The 25376-nt window shown below is 35.2% G+C and overlaps 2 protein-coding genes across 2 annotated transcripts in view; both read right to left on the minus strand.

The window, feature by feature from the left end:
• Window positions 1–10124, minus strand: part of LOC100164007 — a 15061-nt gene extending 4937 nt beyond the window's left edge. The window contains exons 1-2 of the mRNA XM_029486300.1: window positions 9068–10124; window positions 3–852 (exon numbers count right to left, since the gene is read on the minus strand). Of these exons, the coding sequence (XP_029342160.1) occupies window positions 3–852; window positions 9068–10014 (1797 nt within the window). The 5' untranslated portion in view covers window positions 10015–10124. The remainder of the gene's footprint in view (window positions 1–2; window positions 853–9067) is intronic.
• Window positions 10125–20640: 10516 nt separating this feature from the next.
• Window positions 20641–22310, minus strand: LOC100161240 (zinc finger protein 512B). The gene has a single exon (XM_029487881.1). The coding sequence runs from the start codon at window positions 22160–22162 to the stop codon at window positions 21107–21109; it is 1056 nt and encodes a 351-aa protein (XP_029343741.1). The 5' UTR covers window positions 22163–22310; the 3' UTR covers window positions 20641–21106.
• Window positions 22311–25376: the final 3066 nt, after the last annotated feature.

Consider the following 25376-nt stretch of genomic DNA (forward strand, 5'->3'; position numbering starts at 1 on the left):
ATCTTCTCAACAGGCACGTGCACTGGGTAAGGGCGGTCGACTGGTACTTTGACTGGAACATGGACAGCTTTCTCGACTGGGTACGGCACTTGCTTCTCGACATACACTGGGTATGGTTTGTCCACGTGCACGGGATATGGGCGATCTACCGGCACCTTGTAGGGTACGTGCACTTCTTTTACAACGGGATATGGATGGGGCACTGGAACTTTGACGGGATATGGCTTTTCTACGTGCACAGAGTACGGCTTGGGCACTTCAACGGTGTACGGCCTGTCAACTGGAACGGGCACCTTGACCGGGTATGGGTAAGGTTTGACTACTTCCACAGGGTATGGTTGTGGCACATTTTTGGTTATGGTCTTGATGGGCACGTGTTGTTGGTACGATGATTGTTGGTGGCCACTGTATGCGTATTCTCCACCAAAGTCTGCGTGTCCGGCGCTGAAGTCACCGTGTCCAGCACTGAAGTCAGCATGTCCGGCACTGAAGTCACCGTGTCCAGCACTGAAGTCTGCGTGTCCGGCACTGAAGTCAGCGTCTCCGGTACTGAAGTCACCGTATCCATAGCCGCCGCTTGCGATTTCTGAGCTGCCAAATCCGTAACTCAATTCAGATACGCTTCTCTTGGATTGGGATTCGTCTGCTTTTGTGTTCTTAGCCGGTTGATCTACTGCCAAGACGTAGGCACACAGCGCGAATGCGCACGCAGAAAACAATACTACTTTCATTGTATGTGTGTTGATCTCAGACCTAACTGAATGTGAATGGTGATGAATAATGGGTGTCCGGTGCTTTTGTAGTGGATCGTCGTTGCCCCCCAGTATAGTTTGATTGGTTACCCGGTTATTGCTCCCACCAGTGGAGTGTTCGAATTATGCATTTGATATTTACGTATCATCTTTATTACGTATTTCCATATCTTGAAGCAAAAGTAGTTTTATGACAATTTGAAAAAAAAAAAACGTTTTCATCTTGTCTTAAGCAACTACATTCACTTTTTTTAAATTTATTATTTATTGTGTCATATCAAAAAAAAATAGTTTTCAAATTTTATATTAAGTACCATCTGGTTCCTGACTTAAAGAAATAGTGAATGTGTTCACTATTTACTTTGTTGTCATATTTAACTTAAAATATTGGTAACAATTTAATAAAATAATAAATATTTAGGGGAGCCGACTACCAAATACAAGTTTAATCCGTGAGTCACGACATTATTTTCATTTAATTGCAATCATACTTGTTAAATATTTAATTATTAGCATTTAAATACTTTATCTCTATTTCAAATACATTTGAAATACTTTTGAACAGAAGTATTTAAAATATATTTCAAATACTTGTTATTATATTTTGTATTTAAAAATATTAAATACAAAATCCTTTTGAACAAGATTTTTAGTTCGATTTTTCGACTATGAATAAATTGCTAATCGTCGACGAGACGATGTGATGATTATAAATATCGTTATCGACAGCAAAAATCATTTAAATATATTACGGGAAAATAAAATTTCCCGTATTAGCGATTAAAAGCTTATCAATTATTAGGCCGGGGGGGATGGATCTGTAACGGGGAACATGTAAAATAACATATAAATGATATACAGTGTCCCCGTTACATCTTATCAATTTCAATCGCCAATACGGTATAGCGTATATTTGGCTATTTATATTTAATAGTAGGGATCAAAATGCCGGAAAATTTGGGAAAATTTCGGAAAAAAACGGTTTTTTTCCCAGAGCCTCGGAAAACGTGGAAAAATTGGAGAATATTGAAATAATACATTTCCGAAAAAAACCGAAGTTTTCGGAAAATTAAAAAATTTTATTAACGCTTAAAAATTAAAATAATCTATGTAAAAAAAAACCATTTTAAAAAATAGATATGGAAACCAGTCATTGTTATTTTACATTTGCCAATACGGTTATCAATGTATTATTGTATTAAAATTTAAAAATATTAATACGGATATTTCAATATTTGTTCTAAAAATAACGTAGTTCCATATCAAATTGGTATTTATGTGGGAGAGTGTATTGTGTATTTCCCCGAAAATAAATAACCTGTACTTTTGAATGTAAAAAATTGTATACTTATTGTCTATTTATATTTGTAATAACTAATAACTAATAAGGTATTATAGTAACTGGCTGATAGGTTTATACATTATATTACAGTGACTGGTGAGTGGTGAGTGATGACTAGTAACTATTTGATAGTTTTTATATTATCAAACTTAGTGAGTTGGTAAATATATATTTAATTATAAAACAATATTAAGAAATAATAAGAAATAACTAATTAGTAAATACTTAATAGTTAGTACTTTAGTAGTTAATATTATAAATTATAATTATTTATAAATCAAGTATAGAATCCTCTAGATTTATCCACTACAGACTTTAAGTTAGGTATGGTACATATAATAATATAATATGTATGTAATATGATTATCAACTATCATTATTTATTAGATTGTTTCTACTATACATTACTCTTTCAGTTCTAAAGAAAAAAAACCATTTTTATCATTCAATTTTTCAATTTTTTCAGGAAAAAAAACAGTTTTTTTCGTAAAAACCATTCTTCCGGAAATTTTAAATGAAACCAATTTTTCTCAATTTTTCCGAAAAAACGGGAAAAAACTCGGGTTTTTTTCGGAAAACCTTTTTTTCGGAGATTTTGATCCCTATTTAATAGTATCGTTGCACGATGACACCCCGCGTCCCAGTATCCCACACTCGTTATTCGTTAATCGTTATACGTTAGTCACTACTCACTAGATTATCTTGTCGTGGGTCCTGACCATATTCAATTCATATTATTACATTAAACAAATAATTAGTTTTATAAATTAAGAACCTGAAAACAACAAAGCTAAAAAAATGTATTTAGAAGTATTTGAAATACTTTTTGAATATATTTGTATTTGTATTTAAATACTTATTAGCAAAGGTATTTAAATAAATATTTTAATACTTTTTAGCTGAAGTATTTAAATACCTATTTGAAATACTTTTAAAAAGTATTTTTAACAACATTGGTTGCAATACTTCCTCATTTTCCTTGTTTTTTTATTTTGCAAATTCATCAATAGTTTTCAAACGTTAACGTTCTTGTAATATGATTAATTTCTAGTAATGACCAAAAGTCCACTTTTTCTCATGTTTAATAAGCTAATGCGAATTGTATACTTTTAAGTAGAGAAAATGATCAATTACTATTTCATATTTTTGCTATATAGATGTAAGGGTGTTATACAAATACGGGGGCCCTGTGTTAGTGCGTAAATCATGCGTAAATCAGTGCATGGGTACCGTACAAACTTTTGAAATCTGCATTTACCAATAATTAATAATTTTATTGTAATATTTTACACGTTAATTTCAGAAAAGAGTAAATTACGTGAAAAATAAATTTAAAATTTTTGTGTTTTTAAATTTGTCATAATTATTTTATTATTTATTATTTTACAGGAAAAGCCGTTTACTTGCGGATATAATATACAATAATAATCTAGGAAAACTAAAAAAAAAAACAAAAAAAAAATAGTTAAGATTAGATAGGTACTAAGACATAATAATGAGAACATATTATATAAAGTATAAATAATGAAATACTAGTCTTAAAAAATATATAAAGCTTTCGTTCTAGAATATTTACAGGACATAAAAAAAATCGACATCATTACAAATTAAATTACACGAGAAAGTGCTTTCGGGAAAAAAATTAATCGGTAGGTACAACTTTTGTTGTCATAAGGAGGTAAAAAATATACTTCTTACTTAATAAATTAGAACATTCATTATTATTGTTAAGAAGATCATAAATCAATAATAAATAAGAGATTCTATAGCTTATATGTCTTACCAAATACATTATACACACGACAGAATGTAAAATATATTGTCTGCTACTAATGAAAAAGAGTCTCTGAAAATAAGTACTTATATATAATAATAATAATTAGAAGAACTTTATTTCAGAAATATTTAAGCACCAGCTATTTGTACATTAAGAATTTTATTTACAAGTTTCTTTTTGTCCCAGCCTCTAAGTAAACTTGTTTTAGGATACCTAGGTGAATATTATACTTTACATTATGATAATATACGGTAAATATTATACAATTCAGTAAAAATTATACATGTCATGAAGAAACAATATGCTCATACATTTTTCTTAAATTGAATATTTAAAATTTATTAATATAATTTAAACGAAAATCAATCGACTTTAGAAAGCTATACTTAATAATAACCTAGCATTATGGTATTATTAATTTTACTTATAATAAAAGATAATTTTTTTGTCCACTGATATTTTCAATTACATTGGTTTATTTTTACGAATTTCTACCTAGTTTTTCATAATATGGAGAAATTTATTTATAACAATTACAATGAAATTATATTTTTGAACTGTCTAAACAATTTTGAAATGCAGTAGATATGTTGTTATAAATTAATTAATTTAATTCGAATAAAAAAATATTGACTCACAATATATATTCCAAATTATTAAGATGCTAGAAGTTAAATTTTCATGTTTATAATTTAACAATTCTATTATACACACGTTGTGTAAAAACACGATCGAAAATTCGATACTATTGAAGGCTAAAATAATCATTTTTGGCATATTATTATTTTGATGTTACAAAATGAGTTACGATTGTTTAATTAGTCTCAAGTATTGAACGCGTAAGGTGGTATTCAGATTTAGGTCAAACGACGTAACTATAAAACAATGTACAGCAGTAGCGGTATAATAATAGTTGTGCCGTAGTGGATTTGTGTGAAAGTATTATTATAGATGATGGGTTAATTATTTAATTGTGTGGAATTTATTATTAGCCATTAGTTACACACTTGCATACGGATATTCATATACGTGAACGATACAAGTCATGGTGTAACAGTATTATATACCTGGAGCCCAATTAGGGGTGACTATATATAATTATTAGTTAGACCTATAGGGTAGTATTCAGCGGCCGCCATAGGCTCACCACTCCCCTATACTGGCTCTATTCGTGATCAAATTGTTGCTGGTAAAATTTTAATAGAGTCTGTTTACGTAATCGTCTGAGTTCAAAAGACTCATTGATTATCGATATATATCAACATTAATGTTATAACAAAATGATTTAATGACAAGAACAAACATAATATTATTACAGCCGATTTTAGTGAACTCGTTCAGAAATGTAGTACGACGAGTTTTCGGCGAGTGACGGTTTTTCAGCACATAAAATACACCGTATAGTTGTCATAATAAACATCGAGAAAGTTGCATTCAAATAAACAAGGTACCTACTAATTTATATTTTAAATCCTGTGTGGAACGATGAATGTATTGATTTTACGATGGCTGGGTTTTTTTTTAAATTTTTGTATCTGTCATCACCTTTTGGGGCAGTAAAAATGTTTCAGTATCTTGTTCGATGAGAAAGTGAACCGAGTTGGTGCATTCGGCGGTAGTTTTCAAAAGCGCCGCGCGCCTGGAAAAACTTTAAAAAAATTAAGGAAAAATGGGAATTTTTACCCAAAATCGGTTTTTGTTGCAACTCTAAAACAAATGACTGTATTTACATGTAATCTTCACTGAATGTTTATATTAGAATTTTCTATACACCCAACTTTCAAAATATTTTGACTTGTTTTGAACTGTTAACGGACATTTTTAGTTTCCATTTTTTTATAAATGTCAATAAAATTGTTGGGTTGTAATATATCATTACAATAACAGTTAAAAAATATTAAAAAAACTTTGTCACAATTTTTTTTATAAGCATTTAAAGTTCGAATTTTGACAACATTTATCAAATTTGAAATTTATAAATGATTTTTTAGTTAAAATGTATAAAATGCTTAACTTTTATAGCTATAAGCATTGAAAATTTTGTCAAATTATGTGTTAATTGACCATTTTTACATGTTATCACGGATCATGAAATATATCAATGCAGAGACATAGGTTTAATGATATAATATAATACTCATCTAATGTAAAATTAAAAAATAAATATAATCTGGTGTTGTATTGAAGTATTTTTATATTATCTTATCACCATCTAAATTTAAAAAGAAAACGAATGGGAATGGCCACTGTTGCTTTTAAGTACTTAACATCTCAAATTCTATTACATAATTTATATTATAAAATAATTTAAAACAATATTATAATAACAATAGTAAATATATACCTAATATTTATGGATAGTCGATGCACTTGTTGGCAATTTTGCAAAATAAGTAAAATCAAGTGAAGGAAAGCTAACAGACTGCAATTCTAAGTGTCATTCTAGTAAATCATTTAAAAAAAAAAATAGGTAATTTATATAATACCTACAATTTTAAATATAATAACTTATTCACTTATATATTATGGTGTTGTTCCATCAATATTAAGTAAGTATATGCGTATTATAATATTATTATTATTCTAAAATATTCATAACATAATAATAATATAATAAAATTAATTATTGTTTTAAGATATCTAGAATATAATACAATTATTATAAATCCTAAATTCATTAATTATTTTATTTTTGCTTTTCAATCAATATTATATTATAATAAATATAATAAAAATTAATGCATAAAAATAATTCGATTGTATTCGTGGTTCAAATTTCCCAGCCAGGAACAAATTGACCGGAAATGTGTATACATTTTCCGTACCATAATATACATATTGGTAATGTAACAATGTATTACAAAATCTCGTACGTAGTTATCTACCTACGTATAATATTCGTCAATAATAATATCGTCGTGCCCGGAAAATATTTTAAAATCCATTAGAAGAGCGTACTTTTGCACCCTAAGTAGGATTATCGACTCGTACACATTATAAGTACGAGCATCTACGACTCGCATAATATTAATATGTCATTGCGAGGGGGTGGGGGGGGGGGAATAATATGGCTATCGCCGCGTCTTTATGCACAGCGATATCGTACGAGAAGACGACTTTATGTCATTAAAACCTTCTACGATATAATATATAATATTATATATGTATATATACGTACGTATGGTGCTCACGAGAAGGATAAGTCGTGTGACGGGATTTCGACCTACAGCATAATAATATATAATACCATTACACAAACGTTTGGTTCGCGACGAAATCGAGAGTTCACTGGGAATGAAATTATTACTCGGTCGACCGTTTTCGACGTCGTCCCCTCGCAAACTAAATAATAATAATAATAATATATTATTATGATATTGTAAGTATATATATACGCAAATGAATCCGCTTATAATGAGTAATGACGTTGCTGCGAGAGTTTGGATAATATTATATTATATGTTGTCTCAAACGAAATAATTTCTTCATTATTATTATTACTATCATTATAAATATTGTATTATAATATTAGTATCGTCGTCTTCGTCGTCGTATAATATACGTTTAGTCGAAGGAGAAAAAGCTTTTGAAAACTTTTTTCCACGTATTTTATGTACCGTCGCACTTGCGTGTATCGTTAGGTGGGTACATATTATTATAACAATATCATAATATCGTCAGATTCGTGCGACGAACTTAAGTCGACGTACGAGAATGAACAATTTTCGAAAATTATTATTGTTACTGATGATGATGGTCTTACCACATTATAGACACATACATAATGTATAAATATATTATTATATATGCGTAAAGGTACATATGTTATGTATATGTATATACTATATAGGTACCGCGATAATACATTTTACGATGATATATCGTTGCAATTTTCGAATCGTTATATTTTTATTAAGGACCGAGCTGAATAGATTTAAGTAAAAACGTAATTCGACGTTTCGTGCGATAGTTTTATCATTATAAATTATTTTATATAGCGTATAAGTATAATTTGTTGCGAATGAGAATCATAATAATAATTCATCGAGTTCGCGAATCCGACAGCCGTCTCCTTATTATTATAATATATAGTTTTACGTGTGTATTCGTATACGTTCCATTTCGGAATATTGAATAGACCAGTTTGTTTTGTAACCATAATATAATACATTAAACATGATAATGACCCGTTCTCGTAACATATAATAAAATGATTACTACACACCGTCGACTGGATGATATCATAGATTATATCGAAGGGTGTTGTCCACGAATGTTCGTTATTATTCAACCGATATAAACACCTATTATAGGTAAGACCAGTTTTTTTATTTCACTTTTGCGGATTCTATGTAGACCGTTTCGACAGCCGCCAACGATCGTCGTCGTACAGTGAAACACTTGACGCTCTTAGCTAAATATTTGTATTAATATTTTTGTTTTACTATACAAACTTTAATGCATAAAATGATAGAAAAAAAAAATAAGAATATTTAAGACAAAATATTATATATTTTATATACTACATGTTATAATAATATATTATATTGTTTATTAAATTCGTCACAATTTTTATCGAAATATAATATATTTAAAAATATTATATATTGTATTTTTACATAATATTTGTAAACATAGATTTAATTAATATAACGTATATTAATAAAAAATGTAATTAAAAAAAAAATAATGTATACATAATATATTGAGCTTAGGTATACGAATAACACGCGCAGATATTGTTACGTCGTCGTTCATATAAAGTTGTTATATTCACGTCGCGTGCGTATTAAACTATCTTTGTATTAAAATAATATTGCAACGGCCCAACAAAGTTGATACAACCGTGTGGTGAAAACTATCGAGATCTTTTTTTTTTATCCTTTTTTTCGTTTTTTTCCCTAAGAATTATTATAGATATTGAACGCGAAGAATATGATGATATAATAATATTGCGGTTATCGGTGCAATTCGCGACTAAATTGTTTTTCGATTACGCGCCAACGGACGAATATATTTGACCTGATGGCGAATTTGATTTGGCTCGACAAAAATTAAAAAAAAAAGAACGATGACATTATTATATTATATATTACGCGCGAGTTAATATCTGGTAACTTGGGGGTGGAAGAAGGGGTTGTATGTGGGAGGATGGGTGATGGTGGTGGTGACTAGCTGCTTACGACGGAGTCATGTTAATATCCGGAGCTGCCGTGTTGGTAGTCGTGGTGATCGTGGTGTTCGTAGTGGTCGGGTTGGTACGCCTTAACCGGGTATGGCACGGCAACGGCCACTTTGTATGGCACTTTGACGGGATACGGGATTTCCTTGACCACTGGATACGGCACATGCTTCTCAACTGGGTATGGGATGTGCTTCTCGACTGGTACTGGGTATGGACGGTCGACGGCTACCTTGACTGGGTAATGGACTGCCTTTTCGACTGGGTATGGTACGATCTTCTCGACTGGTACGTGCACTGGGTAGGGACGGTCGACTGGCACCTTGACTGGGTAGTGGACGGCCTTCTCTACTGGGTATGGCACTTGCTTCTCGACGTACACTGGGTACGGCTTGTCTACGTGCACTGGGTACGGGCGGTCGACGGGCACCTTGTAGGGCACTGGAACTTCCTTGACGACTGGGTATGGATGTGGCACTGGAACCTTGACTGGGTATGGTTTTTCCACGTGCACGGGGTATGGCTGGGGCACGTCAACGGCGTATGGGCGGTCGACTGGAACGGCAACCTTGACGGGGTATGGGTATGGCTTGGCTACCTCAACCGGGTATGGCAGAGCCACGCTCTTGGTGATGGTCTTGACTGGTACGTGGTGTTGGTATGATTGGTGTCCACCGTATGCTGCGAAAGAGTCGTGTCCACCAACGGCGTACGAGTCGTGGCCGCTGAAGTCGGCGTAACCGCCTCCGTAACCGCCGGACGAGATGAGTCCGTGTCCGTAACCCGCGGACAGGATATCGGCGTGACCGCCGCCGAAACCGTAACCGGTGTCGAACAGGCTTCTCTTACCCTGGGCCTTGCTGTCGGCCGCGGCTTCGGTCTTCTTTGCCGACTTGTCGTCGGAGGCCAGACAGTGCGCGCACAGCGCAAATGCGCACACGGCGAACAAAGTCGATCTCATTGTGGTGGGCCGTGTGTGTTGGACTTGGCGATCGTGTGATGGATATAGCAGCAGGTACTCGTCTCGGCAGACCGGACTGGACGTGAGTGTTGCTCGATCGTCGGCGTCCGCCGGTTATGTAGCGAACCGCCAAGCCACCACCACCGGCACCGACCCGGTGTGGAGGCCGGTTTTTCGCTCCCACCCTACCCCTCCCGCCGCACAGTGACCGACGGGCAGACCTACTTTCTATATAGGTACACCCGCGGTTCAGTGTCACATGTTATTACTATTATTTAATAATTCACTCGACGACGACGACGACGACGTATGTAGTACGCGCGTATACCAGCCATACCAGCTCGGTAGCAGTGCGTAAGACCACTCTTGTTTTTACTTCTATTGGTTTCGTTTTTTTTCCTGCCGCCGCCGCAACGTGCAGAACGGGAAGAAATCGAGATTTGTACGTCAAGGTCGACGGCGCGGCGGCCGGCGGACTCGCGCTCGTCGCTATACGCGCACGAATATCATATTATTACGTTACTATGTTGTTGTTGCTGCTCCGTTGTTGTTGTAGTTCCGACGGCATACCTGTCGGCCATCCGTCCGATATTATATCATTGTTGTCGCGGTCGTCTCGTACGGGCACATCGGTTTTCGTTCGTCGAACCGACTTTTTTTGGTGCACTTTTGTATACGGCAACAAGTCGGTGTCACATGTTATAAATTATAATATTGTGCCGATATCGTAGAAAAATATCGTTTCAGATGACGATAAACGGTGTAGATGAGCGTGTGCCGTTGCAGTAAATATTTGATTTTTAAAAAATATACCAAATCATATATTATGAGTGTTCCAAAGATGATTATACAATAAGCGACATTAATTTGGGTGCGGCAAATATTTTGTTTTTTTTTTTATGGCAAAAAGCTTTAGTATTTTTGATTTGATGAAATCTAATTTTACTAATTTCTCAAGTAGAAAATGTTAATGAATTCATTAATAATGCATTTTTTTTACGGAAGATATTATTATACCTATTATACAAATTGTATATTCAAATATAATTATAAATAATTTTAAGAGGGATGTGGTGGAAGAGTCGGTGAATTGGAAAGTGTCTCAAGGCAATGAAAACCTAAATATGACACTGTATAATAATAGGTATACTAATATGCACTTTTAGCATTTCGTCGGTTATTACGACAACTCACAATACGATTGGCCGCAGAGCTGCACGGCCACAGAGTGAGCGTTCGCATCATTTGTTCAGCGAAAAACTTTCCGACGTGTGTATGCATAATAATATGTTTTAATAATAACGATATAGTATTGATAAACGAGAGAACGGAACAACGTCCTTAAATCTCGTGCGAGCGCATATTCATCCGAAGCACGCGACCCGCAGGCATATTTGGGTGTACTTGGAGTTATCTTCTCGTGAAGGCCCTCGAAAGAGAAAAAGTCCCATTTCCGTTTTTCAAACATCGATATTTGAGTGAACACGTACACAGCCCTCGAAGCTGGGAAGAACGTCGCGGAGGTAGACCGTTCGACATGCGCCTATAATTGCATCGAATCGTAGCTAAATATTAAATAATAACGATATTTCATTGGTAAGGTATATAGGTATTAAGACGTATACCATTCGTACGGCAACTAACGGAATTGTGGTTACCGTAAACGCATGTATCATAATAATAATATGTACCAATTTCGGTAGTAATAAATTCAAATTTCTAAACAACCGGCCAACGCTGCAGTGAGCGTAAAATAATCACATATTATAATATAAGCGCGCGTGCTAATGAATATAAACCGACAAAAAATATATACATATTTCTTATTACTAATTCGTAGCTCATCATCTGAGAATGTTCATCGTCAGAGATAGTGGCGATGGAGATGGTTCGGCATACTTACGTAGTCAAACGTGGGCGGCGAATGCGAAAAGACGAGGAAATTCCTACGTAGCGCGTACCTCTGTCCGTATAATATTATAATATTATCATTATTATTTCGAGTATAACGGGGTTCGTGTTGGGACCCTCGTGTCTCCGGCCGGGGAGGTATCGCGCGGTGCGGGCGCAGTAGTATATACATATAATTTGTGCACTCCTTTATTAAAATAATTCGGCCGCTGATTGACAGACGGCGGGGGTCGCAGTTCACCCCAACCCATCCCACTAGCCCACCCCCGCTGCAGTTATTCGATTTGCAAACACTCTGTAGTATATAATATTATGTACACGTCACATTATGCGCTGCCGAGGGTTTTTCTTTTTTCCCTGCAGACGCCGGCCTAGGACTCGAGATATACTATCTGACCGCGCTCATTAGAATCCGATCGGTCGGTCGGGGTGACTAATACCTGCTGCAGCGGCAGTTTGATGACATTACCGCACGCGCCGCTGTTTACACGTCTAGAGCTCTTCGACTTCGACCCGCTCCTCTACGTGCGAGGCCTTCGCTATCGCCCCCTCGGAGAGAAAATCATATTATTAAATTGCGCACCCGGAGCGTGGGACGTCAAATTTTCGGAAAAATCACTCGCATAGTAGGTGCGCGTATGAATAATTCACGAAAAATCCCCTCGCCGGACGGCATCACGACTCGGTGATTAAACTCACTGCCGGGCGCCGCACCGGTCACCACCGGTGATGACGAATAATAGGTAATAATATAATATAATGATATTATATTATAGATATACAGTATGTATTCCCGATGTGTTTATTGTATTGTTGTGTCAAAAGAACGCGCAGTGAATTAGCCATTGCACATCGTATAATATATTATCATACACGAACACGCGTGTTGTTAAATTTCGACCAATGTTGTGTAAATTGTAACAGTATTATGTTATTATTGCACGTGAATTCATTTTCTACGTGACAATTAAGTAATAATGTGTGAAAATTACTCACGACTGTTATTTTAATGGCAGCTACACGAAATTCGTATGCATGCATTTGTATAGCTATTGAAGTCTGAAATACTCAACGGTTAACAGTGAACAATTTGCTTAGATATATTTTCCTACGCTAAATACGTGATGAATTAAAATTTGCTTTCGTGATATTTAAATTTTAAATCTATTCAATCTATTACCGTTTTCGAGTAAGTTCATCATAGGTATACTATATAGTGTGCTTCTGTGCTAATTTTATATATTATGAATGCACCTCAATATTATATAATGATATTTTTATGTTTTATTACAATTTTGTTTTAAAATTAAAATAAAATATTATTTCGGTAGCAACACAAAATTAGACATTTTATATACATATAATATAATTTATAAACTATAATATAATGCAATTCCATTTATTATTCTATATAATTTTTTATATGAACAATTATTTGTTTTGAATAATATAATGTAAATTGTACTGCAACAGTAATTAAAAATTCTTTGTTCGTGTATTTTTCGTTTTTACATGGTCATAAAAACTACACTCATAAATTGGTATAATATATTATATTTTATACGTCCTACACGAACTATTCCGGGGCCTAATCGTATATTACGTATTACTTTATTAAAATAGCATTTAGAGTTTATGCCGTTGGCGAGTACTGCAGCCTGCAACTAACGTATATAATAATATTCTCTCGTCATTTCAAAAAGGTATATAATAAGAAGTTAGTGCGGTCTGATGCAGGACTATATATGTATTGCGATAATAATAAAATGTAAATATGACTTACTGCGTCCGCATCAGTCATTGTGGCGAAGAAGATCGCACGTGTCTGCATTAATTCTATATAATCTAATATCTGATAGGCATTTGGTTTTACAAAGTCTGTGCACTTTGGCGCTTCTGCCCGACCGACCGTCGCGACAACGTAACTCGAGGGGCATATTTTATTATTTATGTCACCTATATTCATGCTAAAGTCATGGACCATGGTGGAATCTATCCATACACCGTCGCCACACTTTTCACCATATCGGGTTAAATTTCTATTGCAATTGTTCTAAATTTATACGTAATTTTCGCAACAGGTCAGCGGAGGCTGCTGGATAATAATATTATAATATTATGCGGCATGACACCGATATTTTGCCGGGTTGTGTTACACATTATGAGGTTGCCCGTTTTATCTTTCTTCTCGGTCCTTGTTTGGTGTTATAAAATATCATGATATATATAATATGAGCGTGTACTGTATCATTCTACTTTAGTTACACTTTTTATCCACACAGTTGGCCTAGAACCCGAGAAATTAACGTTTTATAGAACTTTTTCTAATTTATGTAATAACATTATGTATGTACCTACATATTATTATTATTATTATTAAATATGAAACAATAATTATTGTCGACATATTTCATTATGGTGTTTCTCACTCACAACCAGTATAATGGTAGACTTATGCGTTTTATTTATCTGGTCAATCGTCATAATATGTACGCGATGTACATATTTTACTCTCCAACATAAGTCATGTATCACATTGGCTGTGTGCGCTGTGAGTGATTAAAATAATATTTGATGTAATTTAAAACCTAAAATTAAAAAGTCATAAAATATGTGAAATCGCTTATTATTAAGGTTAAAATCAGACACTCCTGTAGATGTCCTCTGTGTGACTGTGTGGGTACAATGTACACTGTACATGTATGTATATTATGTAGAATAGTTTATGTAATCCACTCGAGGACACGATCCACAATAATGATTCGTTATTGTTATTTAATTACCATGATAAACAATCCGAAATAAGTTAAATAATATACGCTGGATGCACGCTGCACAGCGATAATCAGATTCCAGGATAGGCGACGACGACCATGTTCCATATGGTTCCCGTAAAAATTGAATTAATATATTATTATAACTCTTCCCCGCCTTGGTTGAATTTCTGGGTACGTAAATAAAATATATATATGTTTACCTTGTCAGTTTGATACACATTTCCTCGGTCGCACTAGTTGCATAAAACCGGATATAATATATAGAGCGGTAAATGATTGAAAAAAATATTTAAGAAAAAAAAAATGATTTAGTGACGATCAAAAGAGAAATACGACGGTAGCTATAAGTATTACACACAGATGGATAATGTAAAAAGAAACCGACCCTGGTGAGTAGGTACCAACCTACATCGTATACGTAATACGTATATACTGGCCATGCATTTAGACGGGGTGAAAATATTTCATCTTTTTTTCCCCAATCCCCTTTTCATCTATTAGGAGTATCTCGGCAAAAGAGGGTTGCGTGCGTCGTCTCCCTCCTTTTGCGTGGTTTTCTTTCAAACGATATCGCCGAAATGTAAATTTTAAATTCCCTCCTCACAATAATAAATTGTAATTTCTGAGCGGTCGTCGTGGACTTTGATAAATTAAGGTAGATACGTCATGTAAAATTAAATAATATTAAATATACACGTAGAGGCAATGTCGTGTAGGCGCCTATATAAAATTATCACCCTCACGCTAACGTTGCGTACGCCTCGTTATTTTATCATTGTACATAGATAAATGCGAAATATGGAAGGTGTAGCGACTAATTTGTCGATTTCAATTTATAAAAAACTGAAAACTTTTTCTTGCAGCAATATACAATTTAATTATAGGTCACAACCGCAACCACGTGATCGTGGGTCTAAACGAAACACACCCAACATTATATCTTTATCATCATATTATATAGTTTGACAGAAATATGTATTTTATTATTCCGGTCGCATGTAATCCTATCACAATATTTAAGTGGTTACGTTTTGATAAAAATTACGAAAACTATTATCAAAATGGAGAAAAAAATATGAAAAAACGAGTTCTAAAATGCACATGTGATATTATTGTAATAATATTATTTTTGACGTTAAACACGAGAAATCGTGTTCAATATAGTTATTATGCACTTTTTTATGATTGCCAGATAAATAAATCGTTTCGTTTTCATAATTCGTAACAAAAATATGACACATTTTTAAATAAAACTCCGTATATGGGTAAGGTCTATACATATATATATATGAGTATTATGATATGTTTTAGTTTTAATAGATTTCGATTTTCTAACGTTTCGAGTCGGATAATCTATTATTATAACCTGCCGTTCGAAAATTAAGCGAATGTGACTATAAATTATAGCATAATAATATCTAATTATTTTACTATTAAATTCTGAATTTAATTCGGTCGGGCGTTACTCGTCGTGTGTGTAACATAATATTATATTAACATATTAATTCATAACATAGAAAAATACAGTGTCGTTAAAAAAATGTGTAAAAAATATTTAAATTATTTTAAATTTTGAATATTATAATCAGTGCACATAATATTATTTCCATTAATTATAGTAATAGAGCAGGTACGTACCTTGCGTACCTTACGAACCTTGCTATGTTAATATATTATTATACCTAATACACGGTTGGTTTTCTCGATGACCATTCTTCATCCGCCCGACTTGTCGAACGTTTTCGTATGCGATCTCATTCACCTCACACCGCAAGTCACCACCACCCACCGACTACGTAACCCGCGAATTACGACCGTGCCCATAAATTATAACGCCGTTTTTGTCGTCCTATGTAAATTAATCAAGACCACCGCTTTACAACGTGTGTATTATACTATCGTTAATCGATGTGTTAAAAGCTGGTATCTAAATATAGTACAATAATGCAAATATATATCGCGATGCGTTTGAAAGCCGACGTCCTAGAATAAAATATATACGTATTATACAGTCTATATACAGGCACAAAGTATATTATGTACTATGTATAATATAATGGTTGTAAATATAGTGCACTTCTGTGTTATAATATATAAGCGTTGCTGCCGGAAGTGTTTTAGATTTTAAAACGTATATATTATAACGTCGTAAGTATAGGTATACTATAATATATTATATTTACCATGATCGCGTTTTGATCTGTATCGGAAATCTACACAGGAAGTCGGGAAACGATGACCGTCGATGGTTTCCCAGTTTTGGTAAAGACGTCAATTAAGCAATATATTATTAAACGTCTTATTACCTCTGTGTCGTAGTAATAATACCATATTATTAATATGCTATTACAATATTCATAAGCTACCTAATAACTTTGAGATCGGTTTACTATCGCTTGACGCAAGCCGAGGACGCTCGATCACGCCACTGTAATGCTCGCTACAGTTTCATCCTGTTTGGAGTTACGATCGAGACAATTTCGTATAAAACATTAAAACTGCAGTTTCATGTGAATATACATTAAATGTATTTATTTTATTATAAGTAGACTATATTATAGTGCTTCGAGATCCTCTCCCCAAACAAACGTCGGCGCACATGGTGGATTTGATTTTCGTTCTCATCGCAGCCACGCGCGCGTCCATTACAAAATAACGAGACGAACGAACCGAAAAAATGTAATCGGCTTAACGACTCTCTCGGTGTACGGTCGAGTGTGAAAAAAAAATAATAGTAATAATAATATAAAAAGATGAATCAAGAAAGTGCAGTGAGGAGACAAGAACATTAGGGCGATATTCCAGCGACAGTATTTCAGTATGCTTGTGTGTATATATATATTTAGTATATATTTGGGGCGAGACAACTTTTTGACGCCATGTCAACTTCCACCGCGTGCCCTATCGGTCGTTATATTATTAAAACCGTTTCGCCTCCACTCTGTCCAGTGGCGTATACATTTCGGGGTGATTGATACAGTTATATACAGGAGAAGCGCCGCATTGGCATTTTTTTGAGTTTCCTAAAATTTGGCATATAACATTTTCCGGAGTAATTTATTAAATATATTTATATATGTTTTATAAGTATTATACCTACTATATTTTATGTCGTAACTATTAGTTACATCTACATTATACGTTCATTGAGCTAATTATGCAAACATATTTGCCCCCTCTGAGTACACCTACATACCGCTCGATTTCACGAGGTTAAATCCAATGCAATAGATCCAAACAACAGTTTCGTCCAAAACCTTGTCTAAATCTCATCATTTGGTCCAATCAATCTTATCCGAGTAATTCAAGTCCAATATAAGTCCCGAGTTCCAGTTTACATTTTAAATTCATTTTGACATCTAACAGAAAAAAATACACGTATATTTTAGTAATGTAGTATATCACTAATCAATGAAGGGTTGATGCGTTGGGAAAATACTCAGAAATTATGGACTTTTTGAGCTACAAAGTATTCGACTCAGCGTTCTATATTATTAATTAAAAATCCGTAGAAATCCGTATGGGGATCAAACCAGTTGAAAATAATAAATTGTGAAAATAAAAAAAATACTAAAAAAACCAACTCTTTGAAAAGTTATTGTTAAGTAATAAAAAACAATTGATTCAAATCGGAAAAGTTTACTATTCGCTGCAGTCCTACTAACCTAAGGTTTGTAAAAGTTTATAATATCAATAATTATAATAATTGACATTTGTTGGACATATATAATTATCTCCGTTGTAACCGATGATGGATTTAAAGATATAATTTGCCAATAGTTTCGATTGGAAAAAAGATCTAGATATCGGGATTAAACAATATACCTATTAGGAAATTAGGCAAAAATTACTGTTTTTAACGAAATCACGGTTCGACCCAATTCAATTTTTATTAATAGGTACCTATATCGGACACGATGTCAGCTGTCAACCGACGGTCGAACACGACGTCCGTCGTCACACGAGCAGCGTACAACTTTATCGTCGTCACAATATACGCATTGTATTATTCGTACAAAAATCGAAACCCGTTTAATCCCACGCTCGAACGCCATCAGATTTACCCATCAGCTGGTGTGTAATATAATAATATGATATTATATAGTATAATGCGTATATATCTACGCACTCCTCTTCTCTTTCGAATATTTTGTATCAGAGTCAGGTATTACGTCGATTGAACGAAAAATCGCGGTCGACCGCAAACCCGACCGGCCATCTAGGACAAGGTCGCGTCGGTCAAATTACTCGAAAACGACCGAATCGTTCGGTGCGCACGTGATTTATGTGTTTCTTCAATTTTTTATTATTTCTTAGTATTTTTTTATTATTTCTTTTTTCATCGACGAGCCGCGTATAACGATGTTTGAGATTAGAATCGCGTGTTTTAGATTGTTCGCATTTTAAGCGAGCTCCGTCGTCCGTTCGTTCGTTTTACGACAGGCGAATCGAATTTAAACGCACTGCACTATATAATCATTATCTATATATACACACACACACACAAGTAAATACATAATATATATTATATTATATAGGTATATGTACGTACTTCATTACTCAGTGCACGTGTATACTATACCTATGTATACTGTATTATAGGTAGGTAGGTAGGCGCGTACTACGTTATTAAAAAAGAAAAACCATTATATTATTAAAAATTAATGACTGCCCGCCGTCGTCAGACCAATTTGTTTACTTCGCGCGTGAAGGAAAAAAAACCGCGTTGGGCGCGAGAGACCTTCGGACGACGTCTGGCGTACCATTATTATTGTTATTATTACAATTATTACTCGTGTATTTAAATGGGTATTAGGCACATCGACAGGTGCCCGTTTGTTATATCACCATAGCATTCTTTGTTCGCGCGGAGTCTTCGCGGTGTAATCGCCTCTCATATAATAGACAGCGTCGTACAGTCTACTGCAAAAAGGGTTGATCTTCGGCAAAACGTGAAATACCTATAGTTACTGATATTGTAGAAGGGATTTTTTTTTATTCGTCATAATATTACATGTTTTACCATTATTTTATACCTCTGATCGTCGGGACACTTGTTCGAATTTGGAACCACGCCGCGCCGCCGCCGCCGTCTTTCTACCAGCAGCGCAGTGACGATAAAAATAATAATAATATTATAACGATGACGAAACTCTCCTTAAGCGCAAAACACTCATCCTCGAACAACACGCATAAATTATTATTTTGAAGTGATTTGATGTATTCAAAGTGCACTTGGTTTATTCGGTTCATTAGAAATTTATCGCATACCTAACACTCTTGCAAAGTTTTCAAAAACGTTATACTATATACAGTGTATGGTATAACAACATTTGGTTTACGTAACAAAAGTTTTGCAGAAAGTTTGCTGCGGCATCCTGCGGTACACAAAGTATTTTATGGCGGATTTGACTACTAATCCTTATGCAAATCTACCAATGCCGATGTCTACTTGTGAAACTTTAATGGAAACCTTTGATATGATTTATAATTTTAAGAGTGTGTTTTTAATATAGTACAGTGCAGTGTATAATATAATATGTATATAACTTAATACCGCAAGTCTGCAGTGGGTATTTTTATAGACACATTTTCGGATTACAATAAAATCGTCTCTGTGGTAAATTACGTCCTTTAAGTAATAATAATAATAATAATAATGTTTTGAAATAATTAATAAATTATAATTTACCAACGAGAATATTAATTGCGCGTTTGATTTGACCGTCTACGGTTTACCATAATTTTAATTTTACGAGCAGAGCTTAACTATAGAATTTTACTGCTGTTCGTGAAATTACCATTTTTTACACAGTTGATTGATTTTTAAGAATCAAAACTCGAAAAGAATCATATTTTTTATGAACGACGTTGAGTATTTTTGCTTTGAATATACTCACTCGCACATATAGGATAAAGTATAAAATAATCAAAAATATAAAGTACATGAAAACAAATTTATTTCGAATGCTTCACAATATAATATATAATATTTTATATATATAATATATATTATTTTATGTATAATGTTGTGTTTGATGTTAAAATACATATTTTAAAAACTATTTATACAATGAAATTCGTAAAAAAAACACATATTAAAATTGAACGTTAGCAGTCAAAAAACATATTATATTGCAACGACCCAAAAAGTACACAACTCTGTACTTTGAGATCTATTATGTTAACAGACAAATAATGACATATTGTTGTTGTATATATTTTATACTACTATACTGATGGTAGAATATTGATTGCGATGTCACTTAACTAAAAAAAATATACCTAGATTTTGATTGTTTCGTTTGTGGTGCTGTCGCCGACAGTCGCGAATGGCTTTGGTCGCGAGTGCGGCGAAGCACGGTAACCTAACCTATAAAATATATTATGACTGGAGCTTTTGATCAGTACGAGCTGCCGTGAGACGATCCGTAGGACGATGATCCGTGGGATGAGCCGTAGGACGACGATCCGTGGGATGGTCCGTAAGAGCTGCTGCTGTATGATGATGGTCCGCTGCTGTAGGAAGGTCCGTACGAGTTGCTGTATGAAGAGCTACCGTGGGATGGTCCGTATGAGTTGCCGTATGAGCTGCTTTCGTATGCGCTGCCACCGTGGTGGTATTCATCGTGGCTGGGAACTTCGTATGGCACTGGCACCTCGACCTTGACGGGAACCTTGACTGGGTATGGGACGTGCTTCTCGACAGTGTACGGGACTGGCTTGTCGACTGGGTACGGGACGTGCTTCTCGACTGTCACTGGGTATGGGCGGTCGACGGGTACGTGGACTGGGTATGGGACGTGCTTCTCAACTGGGTATGGGACGTGCTTCTCGACGGGTACATGGACTGGGTATGGGCGGTCGACTGGAACCTTGACTGGGTATGGGACGTGCTTCTCAACTGGGTATGGGACGTGCTTCTCGACGACTACTTGGTATGGCTTGGGTACGTGGACGGTGTATGGCCTGTCAACGGGCACCTTGACTGGGTATGGCACCTCTTTGTAGACGGAGTACGGCTGTGGCACGGGCACTTTTACTGCGTATGGCACGGGTTTCTCGACGTGCACGGCGTATGGACGGGGAACATGGACTGGGTACGGGCGGTCGACGGGCACTGCTACCTTGACGGGGTATGGCACGTGCTTCTCAACGGGCACAGGGTACGGGTGTCCGACCTCCTTGATGACGGTCTTGGACAACAACTGTGCGTGACCGTGGTAACCGATGTCGTGTGCGGCGTAACCGTAACCGGCGCTGCCGTATGCTTCGTAACCACCGTCCGACTCATAACCGCCATAACCGAATGACGAGAGGTGTCTCTTGCCCTTGCTGGAATCTGCAGCCACCGCTGCCTTAGGTTCCGCTGCCTTGACTGAGTCCTTCTTCACATCTTCGCTGGCGAACGCGTGAGCGCACAGACCGAGCGCGCAAACCGCGTACAACAAACCCTTCATCGTGCTAACAGGTGGCGGACGATGTGATAATATTATTTATCAGCCGTGTAGTGCGATTGCGATCTGTTGATACTGCTTCGGTTGTTGCAAGTGTGACCGTTTGTTGAACGGTGGTGATCGACGACTGACCATTGATCACCAGGACCCGCTGGTTTTGTAGTGTCCGTCGCCCGAAAAAGGAAGTGGTCCCGGTCGCCCCTACCCCGAGACGGTCCGCGGCGCCGATCCGCCGATCGAGGGTAGGCGGTGAAGAGGACACGAAGCCGCCGCCGCCGCCGCCACCGCCGCCTCGTCAGACCTACTTTCTATAGACCGCAGGCCGGTTCTGTGCCGAGGTCCGTGCACGACATTACGCGATTGCGCAACGACGACCGCCGCCGCCGATAATGCATTACATTTAAATATCATAATAATAATATCATCATCATAATAACACTTGTAAATTATACGACATTTTTTTCCAAGTTTTATGTTTTTCAATTCACGCGCATTCCACTCGGAAACGTCTGTCGGTAGACACTCGGGGTCCCCCGTGTTGGTTGGGTTGTCCTTCTGCGTGCGTCGTTGGTCACGACTATTGCACTTAGATCTTATTTATTCATAAAAATAACAAAATATTCATATCACATTATAATGTTATTAGTAATTATTACTGTCACTGACACTCGCCGTCGTAAATATTGTCGATCCACAGTGCATCTCGTGTTTTTACCACCCCGAAACTCTATCTTTTGAGATCTTTGCTCTTGGTTATCTGAAGTATTTTATCGACGACGATAATGTACTTAAATGCTCGAATTATTTACTCGTATTCGAAAGACAGGCTCTACATCTTGTATCACGATCGATGCAATTTCGAAATTTCACCGCGACGCCCGCGTTCAGCTTATTATTATTTTTTACTTTTATATTCTTATTTGTTTAAACTAGCTGCAGCAGTTGTATATCGGAATTGTTTTAATGATCTAAACGAAACGGAGAAATGGGTGCCCATACGAATAATTATGAAATTCCGATTAAAATCGATTATTATATAACACTTATATCTTGCGTAGGTATACCTATAAGTTCTACAGCTATTTATATGATATATATATTTATATGATAGTTTATTGTTCGTCGACTATAGTGACATATTAATAATGTTTGTCCGACATAGTTAAACGGTGCCACTCGTATATTAACTCGATCTTACAATATTAATCACCTATAAAATATATTATTTTTACACCGGTCATGTGAATTATATAAATTATTTTTAATTATTTAAAAACGAATGGGAAAATAAAATAAAAAATGTCGTTACGAATATTTTCCTGAATACCTATATATGTACTATATTATACTACTGCGTTTTTTTTAATCGTTTTACCAGTCCACCAAATATGTGGTCTACACATTTTGTTCTGCATTCAGTCCAGCGATATTATGCAATGAAATAAATATTTGTAGAAATACAGATACCGGTATAATACGCATGGTATTTATTATTGTTGGAAAATAAGTACGACTAGACGTTATACAATGTGTTGTATTATAAGCTAAACAAATAACACGCTATATTTTTTTTTTTTAAAAACGAATTTTCAAAATGGAGAAACAATCCTAACTATTTGTCGAATCTACAGTATAGTTGTACACAATGTAATATGTATATATTATATCGCACGTCTATAATAGTTTGACGATGTAATGAGACGACGATTTCAATACCATTCGACAATGTAAAAATAATAAAACTATTATAAAACGTAGGTACTATAATATATAATATGTATAATGTAAATTGCACGACTCTGTTATAAGGTTCGTCCTAATAAATATATATTAACTCGCAAATCCGATTGAAATTAAAAGTACAAGCACATTAAACCGTTAGCAATTAATTTACTGTCGTGTCGTCGTGATATTAATTGCTTCATCGGTGCATTTTAGTGACTTTCTATATTGTAAATTGTTATAATGTCACTGCGATTACCTATGAAAATAATGACATACCTACCTAGTTTATTATGAGGCCTAATATAAATTAGAAGTATAGCGATATGAGTACTTAATACCTATTTACAATTTTCATGCAGATTAATTAGTCGAAATTACTGAAAAATTATATATATTTTTCGAATTAGACATATTTTATTTTAGAAACTCGATAGTGCTAGCATATATAGGTACTTAACGTAAACCGTATTTGTTGAACGACTGGGATATCTTAATATTCGTCTGTTGTAAGAAAAAAATGGTTGAAACTCGTTTAATTTTTAAATCAACAAATCAACCGCAAAACAAATTATGTGGAACCAACGGAAGTCTGATCAAAACTCGCATTGCACCGAAATGTTGCAGAAAGAAAACTGTGCACATTAAAAAATAAAAATTTACGAAATATAATATTGTACTCCATAAAATGAAAAACTCCAAAAACACGGCCGAACTACGTTTCGATTTCGCGTGCTCGGGTCACGACTTCCATGAGCATAATATTGCGCGCGCTGCTGAGACGCAGGATATTTCAAAATTTTAGAAAACGTGACCGTTTTCCCGTGCCTGTGCATTACGTTGCCTGTACCACGGGTGGTTGTCGCGAGTTACCCATGTACAGGTATACCACGGGTACACATCATACGCGGTAGCGGTACGCGTTGCAGTCTTGTAGCGTGGGCGTTTCACTCGCAGGTCAGTCGCGGTCGAGACGGAACGACTAGGTACATGCAGTGTATATACCTACAACAGGTATCCTGTTCATGGTAGTCAACTACAACCGCAAGTGCACCACGTCGTATATACCAGCTATGTATATATTATTATAATTTATATTGTGCGCATTATGTTGCGGCGGCTGGCAACGACGTTCTATTATTGTATTATTATTGTTGTAGGTATACAGCATGGTTCGGTATTGCGCTTATACGCGTTTTGTTTTTCACGAAAATATCCAGAAACGTATTATTATAATTATTATTATTGTGATATTTTTTTGTTCTTACGAAATGTAGAAACGGAACGCGGAGTGTGCTTTTTCGCCGGCGTTTCTTGAAACAAAGACTACTAGCGTAGACACTAGACCGCCACCTGTAGTAGGTATCTATATGGTATATTATAGGTATTATATTATTGTGTTGCACGCCGCTATGTTATAATATTGCTCAAAAGCAACGAAAGAAAAGCATATTTTCTAATTCCGTCGAAACACAACGATTTTGATAATATAATA

This window comes from Acyrthosiphon pisum, chromosome A1 (genome assembly GCF_005508785.2).
Source record: "Acyrthosiphon pisum isolate AL4f chromosome A1, pea_aphid_22Mar2018_4r6ur, whole genome shotgun sequence".
NCBI classification, from domain to species: Eukaryota; Metazoa; Arthropoda; class Insecta; order Hemiptera; family Aphididae; genus Acyrthosiphon; species Acyrthosiphon pisum.

Bases quoted from the DNA above. Each gene is read 5' to 3' on its own strand.
- LOC100161240 (XM_029487881.1), bottom strand. From the start codon at position 22,162: ATGAAGGGTTTGTTGTACGCGGTTTGCGCGCTCGGTCTGTGCGCTCAC.